The sequence below is a fragment of the Eretmochelys imbricata genome, chromosome 3, assembly GCF_965152235.1.
Source record: "Eretmochelys imbricata isolate rEreImb1 chromosome 3, rEreImb1.hap1, whole genome shotgun sequence".
Classification (NCBI taxonomy): Eukaryota; Metazoa; Chordata; order Testudines; family Cheloniidae; genus Eretmochelys; species Eretmochelys imbricata.
The window spans coordinates 150,942,169-150,968,401 of record NC_135574.1 but is presented as its reverse complement, the minus strand read 5'-3'; the positions used below and the strand labels follow the sequence as shown (position 1 = coordinate 150,968,401).

The 26,233-nt window shown below is 44.1% G+C and overlaps 1 protein-coding gene across 1 annotated transcript in view; it reads right to left on the bottom strand.

The window, feature by feature from the left end:
* Nucleotides 1-11,441: 11,441 nt before the first annotated feature.
* DNAH8 (dynein axonemal heavy chain 8) overlaps nt 11,442-26,233 on the bottom strand; it is a 591,778-nt gene continuing 576,986 nt past the window's right edge. Inside the window, exons 89-92 of the mRNA XM_077812184.1 lie at nt 23,123-23,275; nt 22,833-23,022; nt 12,380-12,501; nt 11,442-11,729 (exon numbers count right to left, since the gene is read on the bottom strand). Coding sequence (XP_077668310.1) covers nt 11,442-11,729; nt 12,380-12,501; nt 22,833-23,022; nt 23,123-23,275 — 753 coding nt within the window. The remainder of the gene's footprint in view (nt 11,730-12,379; nt 12,502-22,832; nt 23,023-23,122; nt 23,276-26,233) is intronic.

Genomic DNA, 26,233 nt, shown 5'->3' with positions numbered 1-26,233 from the left:
AGGTCTTAGTCCTGATATTCAAAGATCTGCACAGGAACAGCTTTTGCTGCCTGAGAAATTGCCTCAGCATCCACAACAACTATGTGTCATGAGAATAATATAGCTGATGACTAGTAGAGGGAAGCTCTTGAATATGAGACAGTGCTTTCACAGGATCTAGAACTTCCACTAAGCTCAACACCACTTGAAATAAGAGGGAGCACGAACCGCACATTCACAAACAAATGGAACATTAATTTTTCCAAGTTACCTTTTGCAGACGGTACAAAATTACTCAAGATAGTTAAGTCCAGAGCAGACTGTGAAGACTTACAAAGGGATCCCACTAAACTGGGTGACTGGGAAGCAAAATGGCAGGTGAAATTCACTGTTGATAAATGCAAAGTAATGCACATTGGAAAACATAATCCCAATATTACATACAAAAATATGGGGTCTAAAATAGGTGTTACCACTCAAGAAAGAGCTCTTGGAGTCACTGTGGATAGTTCTCTGAAAACATCTGCTCAGTGTGCAGCAGCAGTCAAAAAAGCTAACAGACTGTTAGGAACCATTACAAAAAAGATAGAAAATAAGGCAGAAAATATCATAATACAACTATATAAAATCTATGGTATGCCCACACCTTGAATACTGCGTGCAGTTCTGGTCACCCCATCTCAGAAAAAATATATTAGAATTGGAAAAGGTACAGAGTATGGCAACCATATGGAACAGCTTCTGTATGAGGAGAGCTTAAAAAGATTGGGACTGTTCAGCTTGGAAAAGAGACAACTAGGAGGGGATGTGACAGAGGTCTATAAAATCAGGACTGGTGTGGAGGAAGTGAATAGGGAAGTGCTATTTACTCCTGCACATAACACAAGAACCAAGGGTCACCCAATGAAATTACTAGGCAACACGTTGAAAACAAAAGAAAGTACTTCTTCACACAATGCACAATCAGCCTGTGGAACTCATTGTTAGGGGATGATGTGAAGGCCAAAACTATAACGGGGTTCAGAAAAGAATTAGATAAGTTCATGAAGGATAGGTCCATCAATCGCTATTAGCCAAGAGGGTCAGAGACATAACCTCATGCTCTGGGTGTCCCTAGCCTCTGATAGCCAGAAACTGGGAGTGGATGACACGGGATGGATCACTTGATAAATTGCCCTGTTCTGTTCCTTCCCTCTGAAGCACCTGGCATTGGCCACTGCCGGAAGACAGGACACTAAGCTAGATCTGACCCAATATGGCCATTCTTATGAAATTCTTGAATATAAGAGAGACTGTGCTTTCACAAAAAGAAAAGGAGGACTTGTGGCACCTTAGAGACTAACCAATTTATTTGAGCATAATCTTTCGTGAGCTACAGCTCACTTCATTGGATGCATTCCTCTTCTTTTTGCGAATACAGACTAACACGACTGCTATTCTGAAACCTGTGCTTTCACAGAATCTAGAGCTTTCGCAGGCTCTAAAGCTCAACACTAGTTGAAATAAGAGTGAGCACTAACCTCAGTGCATTCACAAACAAGTGGAAAATTATTTTATCCAACTTAGTTTTTCCACAGGAAGTTCTCCACATTCACCCCAAAAAGCTCCTAAAAAAAGGAAAGTGCTGTTTGTTAGGGAACCTGCATTACTGTGGCATTACTATGACCTTAGCTGGATGGCAGACATTTCCCCAAATAACATACTAATTATCCTTCTTTGTTTCCATTAGGAATCAAGTATATTATGCTCCTGAGTGGCATGTAAAGTATCTACAACCAAAAAGGAGCAAGAATGACATTGTCTTTGCTATTGTAACTACCTTCTCATTTACTGTATGTTTGTATGGGGCCTCACACAAAGAGGTCCCAACCTAGTCAGTTCCTCTAGGTCAGTGGCTCTCAACCTTTCCAGACTACTGTACCCCTTTCAGGAGTCTGATTTGTCTTGTGTATCCCCAAGTTTTATTGCAGTTAAAAACAACTTGCTTACAAAACCAAACTTAAAAATACAAAAGTGTCCCAGCACACTATTCCTGAAAATTGTCTACTTTCTCATTTTTACCATGTCATTATAAAATCAATTGGAATATAAATATTATACTTACATTTCAGTGTATTGTATATAGAGCAGTATACACAAGTCATTGTATGACATTTTCATTTGTACTGTCTGCGCTAGTACTTTTTATGTAGCCTGTTGTAAAACTAGGCAAATATGTAGATGAGCTGATGTCCCCCGGGAAGACCTCTGCATACTCCCAGTGGTACGCGTACCCCTGGTTGAGAACCACTGTGTTACCACAGTACAAATGGATAATCAAACTCTTAAACTACATCCCTTCCCGCACCCTCACCTCCACCCCCACCGCAACCCAACAATCCATACTTCTGAGGTTGCCGAGTGCAAAGCTGCAGGCCATCTAGATCCAAAGGATTTAATTTGGGGGTGAGGGAGTTGCTGTCCCAAGCAGTGGCTCTAAAAGTGTAGCCCAGGTACTTTAAATAGTGTTAGCTGTTTGGAGCTTTCAGATGGAGCTGCTTTCATATTGATACTAAGAAAAATCTCATGTTCTGTAATTGGCATCTGTGGCAGCATCATATGATTCTGAATTTCAGCTCAATTCAGTCCTTGCAGAGACAACTAGAACTACATGCAGAGCATGGGCAGTGGGTATAATAGGCCATGGAAGGCCTTTTCCTCCCTGGCTCTGCCGCCTACCCACCACACGACACTTGGGGCGCGGTGGCCCCGGTCCTTCCCCAAGACCCCACTGCCTCCTCCACCCCCCCCCCACCCTGGCCCCTGCTGCTCGCCGTGTCCTTCCTACTCGAGTCGGAGGAGAAGGAGGGACGTGGAGTGCCAGCAGCCAGTGGACTGAGCAGACTTGGCTGGGGGCTGGGGCTGGCGGCTCGGTGGACGGGGCGGGTGTCTTCAGGGGCAGGAGGAGCTGGCACTAGGGGGCTGGCGGCTCAGCCCAGCAGACACTCAGATGCCTGGGGGACTGGTGGCTTGGCCTGGCACTGGGGGAGGCCACCACTTGGGGAGGCTGGCGGCTTGGCCTTGTCCAGTGCTGGAGGAGAACGGCAGTTCGGCCCGGCGCTGGGGGAGGCTGGCAGCTCGGCCTGGCCTGGGGCTGGGGGAGGCCGGCAGCTCGGCCTGACGTTTGGGGAGGCCAGCAGCTTGACCTGATTCTGGCAGGGAGGCAGTGGTCGGAGAGGGGCTGGAGGGGCAGAGGCCAGCAGCAGCGGATCGGCCTGATATGGCTGCGGTGAGTGGGCTGGGGCTCCTCTGGTCATAGAATCATAGAATAACAGAGTTGGAAGGGCCATCTAGTCCAACCCCCTGCCCAGAGCAGGACCAATCCCAACTAAATCATCCCAGCCAGGGCTTTGTCAAGCCTGACCTTAAAAACTTCTAAGGAAGGGGATTCCACCACCTCCCTAGGTAATGCATTCCAGTGTTTCACCACCCTCCTAGTGAAAATTTTTTTCCTAATATCCAACCTAAACCTCCCCCACTGCAACTTGAGACCATTACTCCTTGTCCTGTCATCTGCTATCACTGAGAATAGTCTAGATCCATCCTCTTTGGATCCACCTTTCAGGTAGTTAAAAGCAGCTATCAAATCCCCCCTCATTCTTCTCTTCCTTAGACTAAACAATCCCAGTTCCCTCAGCCTCTCCTCATAAGTCATGTGTTCCAGACCCCTAATCATTTTTGTTGCCCTTCACTGGACTCTCTCCAACTTCTCCACATCCTTCTTGTAGTGTGGGGCCCAAAACTGGACACACTACTCCAGATGAGGCCTTACCAATGTCGAATAGAGGGGAGCGATCATGTCCCTCGATCTGCTGGCAATGCCCCTACTTATACACCCCAAAATGCCATTGGCCTTCTTGGCAACAAGGGCACACTGTTGACTCATATCCAGCTTCTCGTCCACTGTCACCTCTAGGTCCTTCTCTGCAGAACTGCTGCCTAGCCATTCGGTCCCTAGTCTGTAGCGGTGCATGGGATTCTTCCATCCTAAGTGCAGGACTCTGCACTTATCCTTGTTGAACCTCATCAGATTTCTTTTGGCCCAATCCTCCAATTTGTCTAGGTCCCTCTGTATCCTATCCCTACCCTCCAGCGTATCTACCACTCCTCCCAGTTTAGTATCATCTGCAAACTTGCTGAGGGTGCAATCCACACCATCCTCCAGATCATTTATGAAGATATTGAACAAAACCAGCCCCAGGACCGACCCTTGGGGCACTCCGCTAGATACCGGCTGCCAACTAGATATGGAGCCATTGATCACTACCCGTTGAGCCCAACAATCTAGCCAGCTTTCTACCCACCTTGTAGTGCATCCATCCATTGCAGGGCCCCCTCAGAGTCAGGGCTTCTTCTTTTACAGGGTGGGGGGGCGGGGCCTTGGACAGAAGGGGCAGGGCCGTCAGGCTAGCCTCCCCAAAGCAGGGGTTCACCCGCTGCCCATGATGCCCAGTTCTCTCAAAGATCCCTAAATGCCATTACACCTCATATGGGAGCCATGGCCTATGATTTGGGGCACATTACTGAAGCTATTCAAATCATTTAGAGAACTGAAATATATATTTACGAACTGAAGCAGAAGGATTTTACTGTTGAATCATCATTACTGGGTTTGGGTTTTGGGGAGACTGTCTGGTTCTTACTGATATTTTGTTAAGTGAGACAAGTTCAGCAGAGCCAAATCTTTATGCACATCTGCATGAGAAATGTAGCTCATAGCAATACTATACAATAAGTGTCCCATAGAATGAGTAAACTTCAATTTTTATTATTACAAGTCCATTGGTCTTTAGGTCCTGGTGCGACTGTTTTCTTTGGGCCATGGAGTGCTCCAGGGGATGTTGTTACAGTTTTCCACAGTTGGAAACCAAATGGTCTGAATTTCAGCTTCAAACGTTGGATTTTTGGGGACTGTGACTTAGCTAGCAACATATTATTTTGGGTATCTATTATTTATATAGCATTCATGACATTTGGAGACAAAAACATTGGAGATAAAAAAGTTTATGTTTTTAAAATCCAGCTGCAATAAACACATAAGGATTATAATAAACCCTCTAAGCAATGATTCCTGTCTCCTATGTCACTCCTAAATTCCTGACTCTGCCTCACACAATGGTAATATCTCAAATGGCAAAGGAAGGAGCAAACCCTTAAAGTAACTGGACAATTGTGAAATGCATTAGGGTGGGGGTGGGGGAAATTTCTTTCTGATCCTGGTCATGATGGCATTATACCCTGAAGCATGAAATCTCATTACTCCTTATCTTAATATTCCTAACTATCAATAGAATTATTAGTTATAAAGTTATCCAGCCACTTCGTGGAGATTATCATCCTTGGATGAAATGTTCTTATATCTGTTGCTACACACTGTAGCAGTGCAGGAGCTGAAATCGTCCTGTTTTTTTTTATAATCTGGAGCACACAAACCTTGTTGCAGACTTTAGAATGAATGAGCATGATTAGTTGATAATTTGCAGCTCAAGTTCCAGAGGACTGGCAATATGTTAAGTATTCTATATGTCAAAGGAATGAATGAATGGGACTCATGCAAGATGGATGGTTTAGAATTTCAAATGCCAACTGTCAGACAATATGGGTTGTACTCTTTTGGCCATTCATTTCTTGATGACAGAAAAGAAATGACTATAAAGGTTTTATATTACACTTTTGTAAATTATATAATGAATGTGAATGGCTGTGTCTGGTGTTGTAGCCTGTGGACATTGGGAAACTTATTCTGTGCAATGGCAATATAGAGGACAAGATTTAGCTCAAAGGAAATACTTAATTTCAACATGAAGCTCATATTTCCTTGTCTTAGAAACAAGAAAATTGTTAAAAATCATTTTTAGTCATCTTACTTTGAAAAATGCATTCACTCCTATCCTGGAGGGTTTGTACGCTAAAGATAATCTGGATATCGAACGACAGCCACTGTTATGTTCCCAGAAGTCACCTACTACAGGACAGGCCTAACAAAGAAAATAACAGAACACCACTAGCCGTCACCTTCAGCCCCCAACTAAAACCCCTCCAACGCATTATTAAGGATCTACAACCTATCCTGAAGGATGACCCAACACTCTCACAAATCTTGGGAGACAGGCCAGTCCTTGCCTACAGACAGCCCCCCAACCTGAAGCAAATACTCACCAACAAACATACCACACAACAGAACCACTAACCCTGGAACCTATCCTTGCAACAAAGCCCGTTGCCAACTGTGCCCACATATCTATTCAGGGGACACCATCAAAGGGCCTAATAACATCAGCCACACTATCAGAGGCTCGTTCACCTGCACATTCACCAATGTGATATATGCCATCGTGTGCCAGCAATGCCCCTCTGCCATGTACATTGGTCAAACTGGACCGTCTCTATGTAAAAGAATAAATGGACACAAATCAGATGTCAAGAATTATAACATTCATAAACCAGTCAGAGAACACTTCAATCTCTCTGGTCACGCAATCACAGACATGAAGGTTGCTATCTTACAACAAAAAGACTTCAAATCCAGACTCCAGCGAGAAACTGCTGAATTGGAATTCATTTGCAAATTGGATACTATTAATTTAGGCTTAAATAGAGACTGGGAGTGGCTAAGTCATTATGCAAGGTAGCCTATTTCCCCTTGTTTTTTTCTACCCCCCCCCCGACGTTCTGGTTAAACTTGGATTTATGCTGGAAATGGCCCACCTTGATTATCATGCACATTGTAAGGAGAGTGGTCAGTTTGGATGAGCTATTGCCAGCAGGAGAGTGAGTTTGGGGTTGGGGGGGTGAGAAAACCTGGATTTGTGCTGGAAATGGCCCACCTTGATTATCATGCACATTGTAGGGAGAGTGGTCACCTTGGATGAGCTATTACCAGCAGGAGAGTGAGTTTGTGTGTGTATGGGGGTGGGGGGGTGAGAAAACCTGGATTTGTGCTGGAAATGGCCCACCTTGATTATCATGCACATTGTAGGGAGAGTGGTCGCTTTGGATAAGCTATTACCAGCAGGAGAGTGAGTTTTTGTGTGTGTGGTTTTTTGAAAAAAAGGGGGTGGGAGGGTGAGAAAACCTGTATTTGTGCTGGAAATGGCCCACCTTGATTTTCATACACATTGTGAGGAGAGTGGTCACTTTGGATAAGCTATTACCAGCAGGAGAGTGAGTTTGTGTGTGTGGTTTTTGGAGGGGGGTGGAGGGGTGAGAAAACCTGGATTTGTGCTGGAAATGGCCCACCTTGATTATCATACACATTTTAAAGAGAGTGGTCACTTTGGATGGGCTATTACCAGCAGGAGAGTGAGTTTGTGTGTGGTGGGGCGGAGGGTGAGAAAACCTGGATTTGTGCTGGAAATGGCCCAACTTGATGATCACTTTAGATAAGCTATTACCAGCAGGAGAGTGGGGTGGGAGGAGGTATTGTTTCATGGTCTCTGTGTATATAATGTCTTCTGCAGTTTCCACAGTATGCATCCGATGAAGTGAGCTTATGCTCAAATAAATTGGTTAGTCTCTAAGGTGCCACAAGTACTCCTTTTCTTTTTGCGAATACAGACTAACAGGGCTGTTACTCTGAAACCTGACAATTAGTATTACTTCTAACAATATAGGTTTGCATTTCAAAGTTCTAGCCTAGTTAGCATGAATGGCCCTAATTATCATTCGCATACCTTTCTAACATGACTTTAAAGGTGGGCTTTGGGTCATTCAGCCTGCAAGTTGTTTAACCCTTTCTAGCCATGCGTTACATCTATTTTAAAAAAAACACCTTAAAATTATATAAGTAAAATTTATGGGAACTATGGGTGAAAACTCCCATTGACCTCAATGGGGCCAGGATTTCACAGAATCATAGAAATGTTGGACTGGAAGGGACCTCAGTAGGTCATCTAGTCCAGTCCCTTGCACTGAGGCAGAACTAAGTATTATCTAGACCACCCCTGACAGTTGGTCGTCTAACCTATACTTAAAAATCTCCAATGATGGAGGTTCCACAACCTCCCTAGATAATTTGTTCCCGTGCTTAACTACCCTTGCAGTTAGGAAATTTTTCCTAATGTCTTACCTAAATCTCCCTTGCTGCGATTTCAGTCCATGACTTCTTGTCCTGTGCTCAGTGGTTAAGGAGAACAATTTATCATCCTATTCTTCATAACAACCTTCTACTTGCAGTCATGTTATCATGTCCCTCCTCAGTCGTCTTTTCTTCAGACTAAACAAACCTGTTTTTTTCAATCTTTTCTCATAGGTCATGTTTTCTAGACCTTTAATAATTTCTGTTGCTCTCCTCTGGACTTTCTCCAATTTGTCCACACCTTTCCCTAAGTGTGGTACCCAGAACGGGACACAATACTCCAATTGAGACCTTATAAGCGCTGAGTAGAGTGGAAGAATTACTTCTTGTGTCTTGCTTGCAATACTCCTACTAATACAGCCCAGAATGATGTTTGCTTTCTTTGCAACAGCATTACACACTTGACTCATATTTAGTTTGTGATCCACTATAACCCTCAGATCCTTTGCAGCAGTACTCCTTCATAGGCAGTCACTTCCCATTTTGTATTTGTGCAATTGATTATTCCTTCCTAAGTGTAGTATTTTGTATTTGTCCTTATTGAATTTCATCCTATTTATTTCAGACCATTTCTCCAGTTTGTCAAGATCATTGTGAATTCTGATCCTGTCTTCCAAAGCACTTGCAACCCCTCCCAGTTTAGTATTATCTGCAAACTTTATAAGTATACTTTCTATGCCATTATCCAAACCATTTATTATCATATTGAACAGAACCGGACCCAAGACAGATCCCTGTGGGAGCCCACTCAATATGCCCTTCCAGCTTGATTGTGAGCCATTGATAAGTACTTTCTGAACATGCTTTTCCAGCCAGTTGTACACCCACTTTACAGTAGGTTCACCTAGGCTACAGACATGGGTGGAGACAGAGTGCTTTGAATCAGCCTTGTCTTCACAGATAGCAACCATTAAATTGGAGTGCTTCTTTGATGCCCCTAAGTAAGACATGGACCTCAAGCAGGAGGTGATGATGCAAAAATGTCTTTGTGCTGAGACAAAGTTAAGGATCATTCAAACCTGTATTGCTATACGGATCAGAAACATGGATCCCTCTTACAGGGAGAGTTGGAGTGGCTAGAGGCATTCCACCGGTGCTGTCAGCAACAAATTCTAAGCAGAAAGTGGTTTCACTTTGTGCAAAATTTCAGTCTCGCAGAGATCTGACATTCCTTCAGTCGTTCATTATACTCAAAAGTGGTGTTACATGCTCTTTGGCCATGTTGCTAAAATAGAGAAGAACACCCTAACATACTGTGTTCTCAAACTCTACATTGATGTTCAAAGGGGTGCATGCCCTGAATTTACCTGGCACCACTCTCCCGGGAACCCCAGAGATTCATGGATTTGCAGGATTGAGCCAGATCTGGGAACTTCACTGCTTGATGCCTGGTGCAATTACATCAACTGTGGTCACTGTGGCTGGTACAACAGTAGACTGTTGTGTTTGATGACAGTTTGATGTCCAGACATGCTGCCAGTTGTGGAGAGGCAGAGAACCTGACAGTACCGAGAGAAAGTCCCTATGCAAGAGAAAACACCTAGCAAACAGCCCTTCAGGGTGGGAAGGCAAAGAAGAAATTATTTAAAACCTGATTTTTATATTACTAGCTGAATAAAATCACATAACAGCCCCTTAAGAAGGGATTGCTTGCTTTTGCCTTTTTAGACCTAGAATTTATGGAGTTTTGCAAATTTTACCCCCCAACAGGCTGTGTAGGGTCCTCTCCTTGGGAATTCTGGTTCCTCTGGTTGAGCTTTCCCAGCAGACAAGGTCCCAACATGCCAGTTGAACTCAAAGCCTTGTGTTGTGAAAAGCAAAGGTGGCTGACTAGCAGCAGACAGTGCATAGCTCATCCTCAGAAGCTCCTGAAAAGCTGCCTTAAAAATATAGCATGTCTTGGATTTGGTTCAATGCTTGTAGGACTACATTGCTACTGCAGGGGTGGGGCATAGGAAGCCTACAAAAGAGGGTCTATACTAGAGGGCAGAGAAGATTAGAGCCTCAGTTTTCTGGTGATTCCTCAGCTGACTGGAGGGAGAGAGGAGCCAGAAGCTGAAATGAGAATGCCATTGTCAACCCCCCCAAAAAATTAATACGATAAAACAAACTGGTCCAGAGAAACTGAACTGCCAGAATGTTCCACTACTGCAGGCAGAACTTTTGGTGGCTTGCTATGAGAAGTGGGACTTAGTCCTAGAGCCCCCAGCAATGGCACCGGATTGCCCCTGAATTCCATAGGGAAGAGATATAGCACATTTGTGGAAGATGAATGAAGAAGCTGTGCAAGCCAAAATAAAGTCTTACGGGCAAGCACAAATCTGCTTGGGTTATTAAATGGGTTGGTTAGATTGGACATCTTGATGGTCTTTTTACTCTCAGTGTTAACTGCACTCATGTATGTACACCAGGCAAAGTAGGGAACACTGTGATCTGCACTCCAAGCATTCTGGTCTATGCATCAGCAAAGTGTTAAACTGGGATGGAGGAAGGGAGGTAACAGTAGCTGTACATAATTTGGCCCAGTATTTCAGTTACAGCAGCACTGACAGTAAACCAATCTGCACTCTACTCTGATTCTTCAGGTTTGTTTCTACACATATCAGGACTCCTTTTTTCTCAACACATATATCAGCTAAACTGAATACAGGACATATTGCTCACTGTCCAATGGCCCAAAGGGAAATGCATGAGGATCGCTTACAAACACTCAGAGTGCAGTTTTGCTACATCTACATTGTTTAGCACTGTGCAATGAACCATGAAACATCCCTGCAGAAAGTATGGGTCAAGTTCTCTCTACATTAGACAGAAGAGTTTTATGTTTAATATTCAAATTTATGATTTGCTGTCTAGTGTTGCTTTTAAAACTTGTATCTGGAGTAAAATAAAGCTTCATTTTGTAATGTTTTCTATTGCAGTCTGTTTTCTTCTAATCTCACTGAAACCTGATATGAATAACAGGAAGCAGAAATAATGAGAAAACAACTGTATGTTTTTCTTTTTAATAACATCTTCCACTAATTTTATTATTTAAAACGATCTTTACTTTGCTTTTAAGTATTGTTATGCAAACTCTCAAATGTTACAGTTACTGAGATACTTGACTTTAAAAACATCACCAGTGAAATAATAATTTCCATCACCAGTTCAATTACTTCTTTAGACTTAGGGAGAAAAGAATCATTCTTAGAACTTGCATTTAAATTATTCATTTAAAAGATTTAATATAATGGGCAAATGGGCAAACTATTAAACCATTAGAAAAAAGGCAGCTTAGGATAGGTATAACTGGTTACATGTGCCAAAGTCTATAAAGTTTCTGTCATAGTCTGAAGGACAGGGTTTACTTGATATCACACAGGAGTGCCACTCCTCTCAGTATCCAGTGATCTGGAGATACGGTTGTCCTTAAATAGATCACAGTGATGTAGGTCAGATCCGTCCTCCTGGGTTTCTTGTAAATAGGACAAACATAGAGTTTGGGATCCTTGGGACCAGTTGTGTTAACAGCAAATATGTGCACCACAGGGAGTATTGTGAAGAGAATCTTTGGTGTAGGTTCAGTGAGTTTACTATTACGTCTGTCCCAGCCTGCTCCATCCAAGTACAGTCCGTAAATATAAACCCCTTCCTGTGTGGAGAGTGAGCAGATATGTTATGCATATATGTTATCTGGTTTAACTTACAGAATGAATAATTAATTTAAACCTCTCAAAATAAGCCTGTGTATTATAGTTAGAAGGATCTGCAATAAGAAAAAAGGGAATTTATAATTTAACATTAAATAACTTGAAAAACCTTCAGAGAATAATGTGATTGAAATGAGTGGAGATTAGTTAGTTGAGTAAGTGAGTTCACCAAATAGAAGATACTACCTAACATTCATTCTGAAGTACTTTACATAAATGATAAAAATATGCCATAATTATTCCATGGCTGAAGAATAGATACATTTTGATAGGTGCACCTTTGTCCCATTTTTTAGCAAATAGCACAGATGTTTTCAATTTCAGTTCAACACAGAACCTAAGAGATAGTTAGTGTAGCTTAGTGTGAATATTTGAATATTTCTTTAATAAAACTTATATTTATAAGCTGCAAAAGAGAAAGTAAGAATCCTCACATTTTCTGTGATTTGTCTTTAACTTGTAAAATGGATAAATACTGTGAGGCGAGTACAGTGTCAACTTTTCTTCTAGCCATTTGAAATGCCTTAAGTATGAAAAAATATATATTAAATACAGAATTGAATACAAAAATATCTTCATATGTCATACATACAGCAGGGGATGTTGTGATTTCTTCTTTAGATTGCTTTAAAACTTCATTATGTATTGTAACTGTATCTAATGCCCAGCCTTTATGTGCTCGAGTTGCTTCTTGTCTCATTGCTGTCAGGAATCCTGAAAAGTCAAGCCACAGGATTTAGTGTAACTCATCTGAGCAAAAGAACTGACAAAAAGGTGGATGGGGTCCACCTAGTGGACACTCCCCAGGCTACTGGATTGGACCCAAACGTGGCGCATCTGCTCTTGGCTTGCTGGGGCTAGGCAGAATTTAGGCACTGGCTCTGGGCCTTTAGGGACACACATCAGGTACAGACCCTATGTTTGACACCCCTCTTGGCAGTGAGGCTCTGCCTAGGTCTTGAAACTAGTGCCAGTTCTCTCAAGCCTCCGCAGTAGCTGTTGCATGCTCACAAAGTTCCACCAAAGCTATGGACCCTTTGGTTCACTATTTCCCTCTTTGGGGATTATTGGACAGAATGAGCAAATAACATACAGATTCTAAAAAGGAATTTCTAAACACACACAATTTACTCTTAGACAGCACAAGAGCTATACAGATCTATGGAAAAACAACCTGGATTCCTGGAGGTGTTGACAGATGGCACACAGTTAAGGGCAATCATAGGTCTCATATTCAAATGACAGCATCTTTGGACAGCTTGGATACTTTAAATCCTTGGCACCTCAGGCTGAAAGGAAATGAAAAAGGAGCCTGATCTCCTTGTGGATTTTGTATGCTTGATGTAAGTCTTCAGTGCTTTTTTGATATTTAGGGTGCACCACTGCTTTTTGGCTGGGTGCTGTTTCTGTGGGCAGAATGAAGGAAGTCTTAGGGTCAAAAGGATGGGTGGTTACAACTTTCAACAGCAGTGGTAGGTCCCACTTAGGGAAGATCAGTCTGACCAATGGTCTGTCCAGTCTGATTGCTCTGAGAAATCTGGATACCTGAGGATTCTACCAAGAAGCCCAAGGATCCTGCAAAGAGTATACTACTTAGGGCTAATACCTGGTGTGCTACGGTGCTGGCTGAAGGCCTTTATCTGCACCTTCCTGAAGAAAGTCCAGAGTGGCCAGAATTCCAGGATCCCTTGGATCACTGTTGTTCTCTTGGCACCACAGACTGAACTTGGTCCATAGGTTTTTAGCATGGAAATTCTCCTGGATGAGAGCAGAGTCCTGATCACTTTGAAAGATAGGCCAAGTGCAACTAACACTTTCCTTTCAATAGCAGGACAATCTGGGACTGAATGCAGGACAGACCTTGGAAAAAACATGTCTGATATTATCATCTAACTGTGGTTCCATCTTGAATTCTATCAGATAAGAGAACCAGGGTCTCCTTGGCCAGTATGAAGCTAGCACTATCACCCTTGCTTTTTCTCACCTTGTATTTTGGATCATCTTCCCTACGAGAGGGAAGGGCAGGAAGGCATATAGCAGGCCTTGCAGCCATCTGTGCAACAAAGCATTTGTCCCCATGGACTAAGGGTTTGTTTCCCAGGTGAAGACTTCTGGCCATTTTGCATTCTTGCATTTGGCAAAGAAGGTTGATAGGGGAGACCGAAAGTCTGCGAGATGAAAGTAAAGACTTCCTGGTTCAGGCATTACTCCAAGTAGTTGATTTTGCATCTGCTGAGCCATTCTGCCTTTTGTTTCTGCTCTCTCTTTATGTGTCTCACCTTTAAGGAAGGGAGAGTCTTGTTTACCCATTCCATTGTCTCCACTATTTCTGCATGTAGAGCTATGCTCCTTGTTCCCCCTTGGTTGTTTAGGTATGCAACCACGGACATGTTGTCTGGTTGGACCAAGATGGGATTGCCCTGTAGGCAGCTTTGGAATCTTAGCAGAGCTAGTTTGACAGCTGTGACCTCCAAGAACTTGATGCTGTGGTTCCTTTCCTGGAGCTCCAGATACTCAACATTGTTCTGGGTCCCAGAAGTGCTCCCCATTCCTTCAGACTGGTGTGTGGTTGTGACAACCTGCAGACCTGGAAGGCATATGGGACATTCTGTGGAACTGTCCATCATCTTAGGGGATCCAGCATCAGGTTGGGAACCAGCACCTGGTGTTGCATTCACTCCGGGGGATGGTCCCTGTGATGAGCTATATAAACCCTACACTGGAATAGAAAGGGTAAAGGAGCAGTTTGGGCCCATGTGGCTCCACCCTGCCACACCTGCAGAGTTGGTCCAGTTGGAGGGGGAGCTTAAAAGACAGCCAGATAGCTCAGAAGGGGGCAGATAGGATAGGTCCTACCTTGGGAATTCCTGAGAAAGGGCCCAGCTGAAGCCCAGCTGCAGGAGTGAAGTCTACAGGCAACAGCTACCCCAGCCCCTAGGGGAGGACCAGCCATTCCCTAAGCCCTACGGAACCCTTCACTCCATTGTCTGGTGAATCATTTGTGAGGCTTTCTGACCACAACCTGGACTCGGTGTGTAAGCTGCAGGAAGTGACCAAAGGAGGCAGTTCTGAAGCACTCCTGGGTGTTCGATATCACTGCCTTTCATAGGGCTCCTGGGTTGGAGCCTAGTTGGGAGGGATGGCCTGGGCTCCCCTACCAATTCACTTCCTGCAAAGGGCCCCTGAGCTAAGGGGGATAGAGACATTGTAAGCTCTGAGACAGGGTGTGCAGCCCCCAGAACCCTGTATGTAGGCTGAAGGCTCTTTTGTTGGGGATGTTGGACTTACATATTTTGTTGGACTGTTATCCCACCATCACCAGAAGGGGGCAGACTCAACTTGTGACCTGGCCAGAGGGCTGAGTTACTGTCTACTGGAAAGGAGACCACCACTGTGCCAGAGCCACCACCTGCAGAGGACTCTAGAGATGGAGGAGAATCATGATCCAGCCACCTAATCATGATTTGGTACCACTGGTAAGTGCAGCTCCTCACAGTCCCACACTCTCAGAAGAAATGCCGGGACACACTCTGTTAGGATATAGATATTCAGACCTGTCTGTAAAGGCCTATACTCTAAGAATTTAGGTGTATTCTTATCACTTGGCTAGTTATAGAGGTATAAAAGAAAGAATCAAAATCACTGTCTGCCAGTGTAAGGTCCTTCTCTTACTGTGACAGTCTGAGGCCCTGTGCTTAGGCTAAGGCCTTTGGCTAAGCAACAGAGGCAACCATAAGCTGGGAAGCGACCGGTCACATCCTCACATTCCAAACTAGTCACACTGAAATAAAGTGCTATTGGGCTGTTAGGAATACAGTCCTGTCCTGATAATGCCTATCGCCTCCAGAGAAAGGGAAGTGACTAGAAAATGTAAAAGGAAACTTAGTTTGATAGCATCCTGTCTGGCAAGAACTCACTTATCAATAGCTGGGATGTGAAATCCTCATTTCTTCGTTGTTCTATCACTGTAGCCCCCATTTCCCTATTGTTTGTCTGTATAATCTCTGGTTCTGTGATTGTTTCTGTCTGCTGTATAATTAATTTTGCTGGGTATAAACTAATTAGGGTGGTGGGATATAATTGGTTAAATAATCATGTTACAATATGTTAGGATTGGTTAGTTAAATTTCAGTAAAATGATTGGTTAAGGTATAGCTAAGCAGAACTCACGTTTTACTATATAGTCTGCAGTCAATCAGGAAGTATGTGTGTGGGGGGGGGAATGGAAACAGGGAATGGGGGTGGGGAAATTGGAATCATGTTTAGCTAAGGGCAGGAATGGGAACAGGGACACAGGTAAGGCTCTGTGGTGTCAGAGCTGGGAAGGGGGACACTAAGGAAGGAAACTGGAATCATGCTTGCTGGAAGTTCACCCCAATAAACATCTAATTGTTTGCACCTTTGGACTTCGGGTATTGTTGCTCTCTGTTCATGCAAGAAGGACCAGGGAAGGAAGTGGGTGAAGGAATAAGCCCCCTAACACACTTGATATGTGATCTTACCCATGTGGAGACTCATATGTATGAGACCAGAAGGCCTAATGTCTAAAGATATTGAGCTATGTTTGGCTTCATTCACTTGTCCAGCATTGATATTAGATCCTGGATCTTCTGGAATCAGTCTAGTGATGGGTAGATCTTTGTCACCAAAATGTCTGTCTCCATTCCCAGGTGAATTACATTTGTCAGGTGAATCAGGGAGCTTTTCCTTGTGTTACTGCAAAGCCATGCACATGGAGGAGATTCAGAATCTGGGTTGTGGCAGTGTGTGCCTTACTGTGACTACTACCAGCCACCTAAGACTCTAGGTGGAGAGGGGAGAATAGAAAATTTATCTTAGTTTCCTTGGAAGCTTCTGCTCCAGATTCCCCCCTCCTGTCCCACCAGGGTACTTAGTCCCTTCTTGGATACCCTGGGTGTTGGTAGCAACCAATGGACTGCTGTGATGGCTTTGACAATGAGAGAGTTGAAGCCTCTCTGTCGTCTCAGCTATTAATTTCTCAAATGTTTCCATCAATAACTCCTCAGCTGTAAGTCTGGATGCACTATCACGAGTGTATCATGACATCCTAATAGCTACCAAGTTAGCTGCCCTGAGTTCCTAAAAGGATGGCAGTGTTGTCAAAGGTTACTAAGAATGGAAGAACAGGGAAAAGTTTTGAAGGAAAGATGAAAACTTTTAGCCATGTTTGGTTTATACAACCAGTGAGACAGCTACATGGAGATGTCATAGAGGCAAGTTGAAATGCAGCCAGAATAAAGGAAGAAAAGGTCAACAGTCCAGAAAAATAGATTTGTGAATCACTGGCTTAGAGTTAGCAGTCAAACCTGTGAGAATGGATAAGATTACCCAGGCAGAAGAAAAGGTTACTCACCTTGCACAGTAACTGTGGTTCTTTGAGATATGTGTCCCTATGGGTGCTCCACTCCAGGTGTATTTGCACCCCCTGTGCCTCAGATTGGAGATTTTAGGGAGCAGTATCCATTTGGTCTGCACATGTGCTCTCCCAGTCTCATGCCCTTCATCAGGGCTAGATAGCACTGTGCAGGCAATCCACCCTGAGTTCCTTCTCTATCACAGAGCTCATTGGAAATAACTCTGAAGCAGACGGGAGGCGGATGGGTAGTGGAGCACGCACAGGGGACACACATTATCTGCAAAACCAGAGTTAATGCACAAGGTGAGTAACCTTTTCTTCTTCTTCGAGTAGTGTGTCTATGGGTGCTCCACTCTAGGTGACTGCAGCAGTGCCCCTAATAGAGGGTGGGGCTTCAGAGTCAAGTCTAGGATTGAGGATAAAACAGTGGAGCCAAATATGGCATCGGATGCTGAGTCGTGGGTGACTGCATAATGTTCAGCAAATGTATGAGCAGAAGTCCAAGTCACTGCTCTGCATATTTCTGCGACTGGAATGTCCTTGAGGAAGGCTAAGGAAGTGGAGAGAGATCTCATGGAGAGAGTTCAAACTCTAGAGGGAGGTTGAAGGTTGTGAGTGAAACAGCAATGGGTAATGCAGTCCGATATCCATCTAGAGAGTCTTTGTTGAGCCCTGGTCTACACTGGGGGTGGGTGGAATCGATCTAAGTTACGCAACTTCAGCTACGTGAATAATGTAGCTGAAGTCGACGTACTTAGATCGACTTACCATGGTGTCTTCACCCCGGTGAGTCGACTGCAGCAGCTCCCCCATTGAGTCAGCCTGCGCCTCTCGCGGCGGTGGAGTACAGGAGTCGACAGGAGAGCGCTCGGGGATCGATTTATCGCATCAAGACTAGACACGATAAATCGACCCCCCGCTGGATCGATTGCTGCCCGCCAATCCGGCGGGTAGTGTAGACATACCCTTAGAGATGAGGATCCCTTTGATCTGTCTGCAATGGAGAGAAATAGTCTGGGAGATTTCCTGAAGGGTTTACTCCTAGCCAAATAGAAGGCTAATGCTCTCCTGCCATCAAGTGTATGTAAAGCCACCTCCCTTTTGTCCCAGTGCGGTTTCAGAAAAAAGTCTGAAAGGTGGATATGCTGATGTATATGGAAGTCTGAAGATATTTTTGGTAGGAACCTGGGGTGCAGTCGTAATGTAACCTTGTCTTTGCTATTAGAGCACCTATTTCTCTCACTCTCTGAGCAGACGTAATGGACACTAGGAATGCAGTTTTCGTCGAGAGGTGTAGAAGAGAGCAGGTGGCCAGGAGTTCAGAGGGAGGCCTCATAAGACACCTGAGGAAAAGGCTGAGGTCCCATGCCAGAGTAGGGCACCAGATTTGTGGGAAGAGGTTACTCATATCCTTGAGAAACCTTCTTGTTATAGCATGGGCCAAAACAGAATAACCATCTATCTTATGATGGAAGGTTGTGATGGCTGTGAGAGGCACTTTTATGGAGTTTAGCAATAATCCTGACCCTTTTAGTTCTAGGATGTACTCTAACACAAGCAGTAGTGGAGAGGATGTAGGAGTAATGTGTCTTGACTCACACCAGAGTTGGAATCTCTTCCACTTTTGAATATACGTGTGATGAGTAGTTTGTTTCCTGCTATGTAGCAGCACCATTTTTAAATCCTCAGAACAGGTCATTTCCTACCTTTGGAACTATCGAGGAGCCACACCTGGAGTCGGAGAACCTGTAGATGGGGTGCTGGATCCGACCAGCATCCTGAGAAAGGAGATGAGGAACAGGCTGGAGAGTGATTGGTAGGCAAGTCGCCAGTTGAGTAAGGTATGGAAACCATGTTTGTCTTGAACACATGTGAGCTATAAGTATAACCCTGACTCTTTCTTTTCTTGTCTTGAGAAGGACCTTGGATTTTACAGGAATTGGTGGAAAGGCATAGAAGAGACCTGTGTTCCAGTGTAGGAGAAAGGCATCTCAAAGAGAGTGATAACTCATGCCAGCCCTGAAGCAGAACTGGGAGCACTTCTTGTTTCTGGCTTCAGCGAGTAAGTCTATCTTTGGGACTCCCCAACGTAGAACTATGCTGTGAAGAATGATAGAGTATATTTCCCATTCATGATCCTGGGAAATTTCCTACTGAAAGCATCTGCTGTAGTGTTCTCTATGTCCAGGAGGTAAGCTGCTGAGATGTTGCTGTGGTAGCAGATATACCAATTCCAGAGTTTCACTGCCTCAGCCCAAAGGGAAGGTGATCTTACTCCTCCCTGGTGGTTTATGTAAAACATATGAGATGTTGTTTGCCATAATCTTTATATGTTGCCCCTAATCAGTGGTAGGAAATGTGTACAGGCATTCCTGACTGCTCTGAGTTCTAGTAAATGATATGTAGTGTGGATTCAAGTGGGGACCACTTGCCTTAAACAGCATGGGTGTCCAGGTGGACTCCCTATCCCAATAGGGATGTATCTTTTGCCAATATTAACATTGGGGTTGGCTGAGTGAAGGGAACACCTGCGCAGACATTGTGAGGGTCTTTCCACCAGTCGAGGGAGGTGTTGACTGACAAGGGCATCGATAAAAGTTTAAGCTAAGCTGTGTGTGCTTGTACGTACACTGTTCTGAGCCATCCTCGAAGGCAGTGCATGTGGAGTCTTATGTGACTTATTAAAAAGGTGCCCACTTCCACGTGTCCCAGCAGTTGAAGACAGTTTCTGGCTGAGGTCTGGTCTGATCTGTTGAGATTAAGTTGGCTAAGGTACTGAATCTGTGTGAGGTAAGGAAAGCTTTGGCCTCTACTACATCTAGGTAGGCCCCTACGGATAAATGGAGTTAATGTGGACTTTTGGATGTTTAATTGTAGTCCCAGTTGGAGAAATAGGTCCATAGTCTTTTGTGTGACCCTCAAATCATCATCAAAGGAGTGTGCTTTGAGCAGGCAATCACCTAAATATAGGAATATCGTAATTACTTGTTTGCAAACGTGTACCAGTGCCACAGAAAAGGCCTTTGAGAACACTCTGGGTGCAGATGATGGACAGAATGGGCGCACCTTGTTGTGAAAGTGGTCTTGTCCCAGAGTGACACTTAGAAACCTTCTGTGGGATGAGTGGATTGTGATATCAAAGTAAGCATCTTATAGGTCAAGGGCCAAGAACTAGACCCCCTGGCCTAGAAATGGGATTATTGCTGCCAAAGTAACCATCTTAAAGCATTGTATCTGAAGGGCTAACCCCCATTAATATGTATGTAAGATCTTAACCACAGTCTCTGTTAAGAACTTTTCATATAGGCCCAAATACCACAGCTTGGTCAGAGGCCTGGAGCCTAGCTAACAATGAACAATATATGGCTAAAGGAAACCTGAGTGAACAGGAGGCAACCTTGCTTTGTTTCAACTAGATAAGCAGAGTCAGCATAACACCAGATGGTGAGCAGTAATTGGGTGTCCTTATCATGAGTTACAGGCACACAATGCACTGAGAGGAGCCTCAAAGTCTACTCCCCGGTGCAGGAAGGAGATACAGACAAACTCCCCAAATGCCAACCAGAGTTCAGGGAGAGGCCTAACATGTCAGTATGAGATATGACATCCTCCCTTCCACAGATGTATCCTCCCTTACAGATGCCACTTCTAGTTCTCAGAAACAAAATGGTGAACCCTAAGATAATATCTATTGCCCGTGCTTTTCACTGTCTTTTTGCTTTAAACCCCCAGGAATGTACCTGTTGGCCAACCTGAAGAACTACCTCATTCCGATAGACCCCAAAAATCAGGATTTAACCTACACATTGCAATAGGAAAAGTTTGAGGGAAAACACCTGTGTATTAGCAACATGTTAACCTGAGCTATGGGCGGAGTCATTATGTAATCTTTTAGACTATTGGTTTATTGTGCTAATCTTGTCTTGCTGCTAGAATTTATCCAGAGTCTCGGGAACTCCCACCCCATCTCTTCTCTCCGCCCATAAGCACCTTATATAATCTATTGTAATCAATTGTTTAGCAGTGTCTCGCTGAGCCTGATAAACAAAGTGACACTCTGCCAGTGCTGTGCGTAATAAACCCTTGTGCTTGACTCTGTACAGTGTCCATTTCTGTTCCTTCAGATGACGATGAGGATGGGATGCAAGTTTGTGAACTGATTGGGAGCCAGAGACTGACATCCAAAGAGAGGTTAGTATGTTGAATTTACCACCTCATTAGGCTAGGGATAGAAGTCTCTCATCCCTTTTAGACACATTTTGCTCCTGCTTTTTAAAATTTAAGTGAAAAGGAACCTAGACACGTGTAATCCAAGCATAGGGGTTAAAAAGGGGTACCAGTTGGGAAGGGAGACGAGTATCAGAGGGTTATATACTGTTTAACTAAGGGCTGTGTTATGGAGCATTTGGACAAACCACCAGCAAGCAAACAGCCGTGAGTTAAGCCCAGAACTGGCTGGGTACGTGAGCGGTAGGCAGTGCGAACTGGTGGTCCCCCTTCCTCGTTGCACATAACATTGCAAGTCCTGACAGAGCACCCTCCATCAGGCATGTGACATATGTACCCTCGAACAGTACGAGTCTCCAACAAGGCCAGCAATTGTGTGTAAATTGAGACCGCAGTGTTCAAGGGGGGAGAAGAGGCGAAGGGACGTACATCCCGTGGGAGGAGGCAATTGAGGAAGCTGGGATCTCTGTGCCATCTGGGATTTACTATAGCTCCTTTTTTTGTGCAAGTGTGTAAACTTCCAGCGAGTGCAAAGTGGCTCTGGAATTTTTTTAGTGTATGGAGGGATTCATCTGCCTCTTCTGCAGATAATCTGGATGCTTTGAAAGGAAGGTCCTCCACAGTGGACTGGACCTCCCTTGGAAAGCCAGAAAGGTAAAGCTGGGAAGCCCCTGCAGCACCGGTGCTGCTGAGATGGAGCAGGCAGCTATGTCAGTGGCATCTAGTGAAGCTTGCAACAATGTCCTCGCGAGAAGTTGACCAATAGAGGACAGGATATCAAGATGTATGAAGTGGTTGAAGGTGCCAATAGTGGTTGAAGGTGCCTTGACTGAGAAGTCAAGAAAAGATTTGTCCCTGGTGGAATATTTACATAATAGGTTTTCATTACTACTGTTTATTTATGTAATATTGCAAATGTATGTGGCACTTTACAAATCAGAGAGTAAAATATATTACCTGACTCAAAGAGTTTACATTGTAAGAGTGGTAGCTTAGAATGAAAGAGAGAGGGTTCCACCTCCTACCTATAATGAACCAATCTGATCTAGATTAACAAAACAAGCCAACAAATAACATCTCTCTACGATGTACAAAACTGGTTCCCTTACAATGTACTCATATCTGTTTTTGCTACTGTGCAGTTGCTAAATTACCTGTTGCGGCAGAATGCAACTCTCCAGTACTTGCAACTTGCAGTTTAAAATTAGATGAAACGTTACAAGTCATAAGGAAATCAGGAAATAAAAATATATTTTCTTTGGAAGCTATGTTATCAATTTTTGTTACATTAGGTCCATAACCCAGACTCCTGAATTGAAGAAAACAACTATTCATTATTTCATCTACTACATTCAATTACATATGTAGTGAAATGCATCAAACTGTGATTAAACATAATACACTGTACTATAAACATGAGCAAAATCCTGACAGTACGCACCTTGTGGATTAAAGAACCCAGTCATCCAAAACACATTTGGTCTCCCTTCAAATATCCAGGTATGGAACTGAGTATTTCTTTCCAGGAGTTCAGTAAACCAGAATCCAAGTGTTGAAGAATCCCAAGATACCCTTTTCCACAGTTGAGGAATTCGAGCATCATACATATTATCAAGTGCATCTCTCAAATTCTGAAAAAGTGAAAATAATAATAAATGAATTACCTGTAACAGCTGAAATGTGTTAGTTATAAAATGAGTACTTTTTTATGAGAAAGACGCATGTACTCACCTCACTCATAATAATGGTTCCCTCTATGGCTAACTTAAGATCATTCAGACTGTTTCGGAGTATTGTAATAACCTTTTGCATTCGGTCAATTTCTTGACGAAGAAAAATATTCATAGAATTAAGGTGTCCCATCTTTATTAAACGGGCTTTCACCTAAAATATAGGAAGTGTAGAGAAAACAAGTCAATTACATTTTGAAGTTTTGCAAGTATTGTTGTATACGGTAGTTTAATGCTTTTTTAGTACTGAGAAAAATAAATGAGAGGCCTGTGATTTGGGATTGTGGAAACACAACCCAGTGGGATTTTTAGAAGGAGGAAGGGGGATGCAAGGGAAGTCAGTAAATATTCTTATTGACTCCATCTTTTTCTAAGAGATTCAGATTCTGACAAGAAATAATCAAGGATCTTGTAACAGCTCCTTAGATGGTTGAGTTATCATCAGGATATGGTTTCTTAGATCTGCAAAGCAGGAAGTTAGGCAAAAAGGCCCTGGTGAAATTTGAGGAAGGGGAACATTTGTGACAGTGAAAGTAAGCAAAGACAGTGACGCACATGGGTTCATACAGTCCAATAGCTGAAGCCATGACTGAAGAGAAGGTTACTCACCTTGTGCAGTAACTGAGGTTCTTCAAGATGGCTGTCCCTCTGGGTGCTCCACTTCAGCTGGCTTGACATCCTGTGCTTGTAATTGGAGATTTGTGGTAACAGTGCCATGCTGGATATAACCTTAGATTTGGATTGACCCGTGACTAGACAGTCATCCAGGTAATGGTAGACCTGTACTCCTAGTCTCCTGAGGAATGCCAATACTACAGCCATACGTTTTGTGAACACTCGAGTGCTGCTGACAGGCTGAATGGAAGCATCAAGAACTGGTAATGCCAGTGTTTCACTATGAATATGAAGAACTTTCTTTGCCCATGGTATATTGATACTTGAAAGTATGCATCTCTTAAATCAAGGGTGGCATATCAGTCAACAGGATCCAGAGAGGAAATAAGGGATGCCAGGGTGACCATGCAAAACTTTATCTTTTTGAGATAGTTGTTGAGCCAACTCAGGTCTAAAATAGATCTGAGGGATCCCTTGGCTTTCAGGATTAGGAAATAATGGAAGTAGCAACCCTTCCCTCTTAAATTCTGTGGAAACTCCTCTATGTCTTCAACCTGAAGGAGACTTTGAACCTTCTGGACCTGAAATTCTTTGTGTGAGGTGTCCCTGAAGAGGGACTGGGAAGGAGGGATAGAAATAAACTGGAAGATCTATCCCACTTCCACAGTGCTTAACCCCCAACATATGGGACCAAACACTGAGGAAATGGGAAAGGTGGTTTACAGACAAAAGAAGAATGGGGTCTGGCATCCTGGGAACTGGTACAGCATCTCTGAGTGTTCCATCAAAATGCCTGCTTGGAACAAACTGGATGTCTAGGAGGGGCACGCATTGATGCAGAAGTAGAAGGAGGAGGTAGTCTATGCCTATAACCTCTACTCTTCTTTTTCTGCAGATCCTGTTGGACAGCTGGAGCAGAATACTGAAGGGGTTGCTGAGACCTGAATTGCTTCCTGGAAGGGACTGGGATGTGCACCCAAGGGACTTTAATATTGCCCTCAAAGCCTTTATCCCATGGAGCTTAGCATCAGTCTGCTCCAAAAGGAGCAAGGATCCCTCCAAGTGATGGTCCTGCCCAGTCTGTTGGACCTCCGGCAGGAATCCAGAGGACTGTAACCAGGAGCTCCTATGCATGGCCACTGAGAAAGCCATAAGCCTGGCTGCTGAGCCAACCACATCCACAGAAGCTTATAGCGAGGCCCTTTCCGCTGACTTTCCCTCATCCACTAGTGAGGAGAACTCCTGCCTAGCATCCTCTCGGGGCTTGTTTTTAAATTTTAGCATGGAGTTCCATATGTTAGAGTCATACCAGCCCAAAAGTGCATGATGGTTTGCAATCCTGAGCTGGAACCCCACAACAGAACAAACTTTCCTATCAAACATGCCTAACTTTTTTGAATCTTTTGATTTTAGGGTTGTGCCCAGATGCCCCAGGCTTTTTCTCTCTCATTGGTAGCAGATACTACCGGGGGAAAGAGGGAAAGGTGTACAGGGATGAGAGGAAAGGAACTCATAACTTTGAGCAGGTGCATAATACTTGTGCTCGGCCCTTTTTGAAGTTGGGGAAAGGGATGTAGGAGTCTGCCATAGACCTTAACTGAGTCCATAATGGTCTCATTGAAAGGCATGGCCACTCTTGAAGGACCTGCAGTGGCTAAAATATCAACCAGGAAATTAGAGGATTCTTTTACTTCTTCCGCCTGTATGTATATCCTTAAGGAAACCCTCTAACAATTCCTGGTGCACCTTATAGTCATGTGGGGGAGGCAACATGTTCCCCCCAACCCCACCCCGAGACTGCTTCTTTAAGGGAAGAGGAGGAGGCGGCCAGCACTGCCTGTGGATGCCCTTTCTCCCTTTCTTGATCTTCACGGTCCTGTTGAGCTGGCTCTTGCTGTCCAGTACTTGGCTCAGTACCAAAGTCAGGGACAGTTGCTACCTGGTGGGTAGCTGTGCACGCCATTCCAATGCCACTAAATAGGAGTTCTTGGAATAGGATCTGGAAATAGGCTCAAAGCCCCCTGAATTCCAAAAGGCCACTGGATAGGGCATAGGCACCCAATGACCTCCTGGCCAACCGCTTGATGGTACTCCTTTGACCAGATCCCTTGAAGGGTAGAAACTTCTGGAGGAGGGGTAGTGAGAGTGGCTCTGAGAACAGGAAATGTAGGACCTGACCTCTGACTTGGAAGACAATGATTCTCTTTCCGCTGGCCCTGGAGGCACCATTCCAGATGGTGCTGGTGACTGGTAGAGAGGCCTGCAGAGAAGGCGGGCGTTACAGATTTTCCCTTTGATGGTACCGAAGAATGAGCCATCAGGACTACGTGAGGCTGGCATGGTTCTGAGTGCTGTAGTGATTCTGCTGGTTCTCCTGTGTGCACTGGCACTAATAGTGTCGACTCTTGTACTGCCAGCAATACAGGCACGAACAGAGCCAGGAGGTTCCTGGCAGCCTCAAACACTTCCAGCATGGTCAGTACCGAGACAGTGTCAG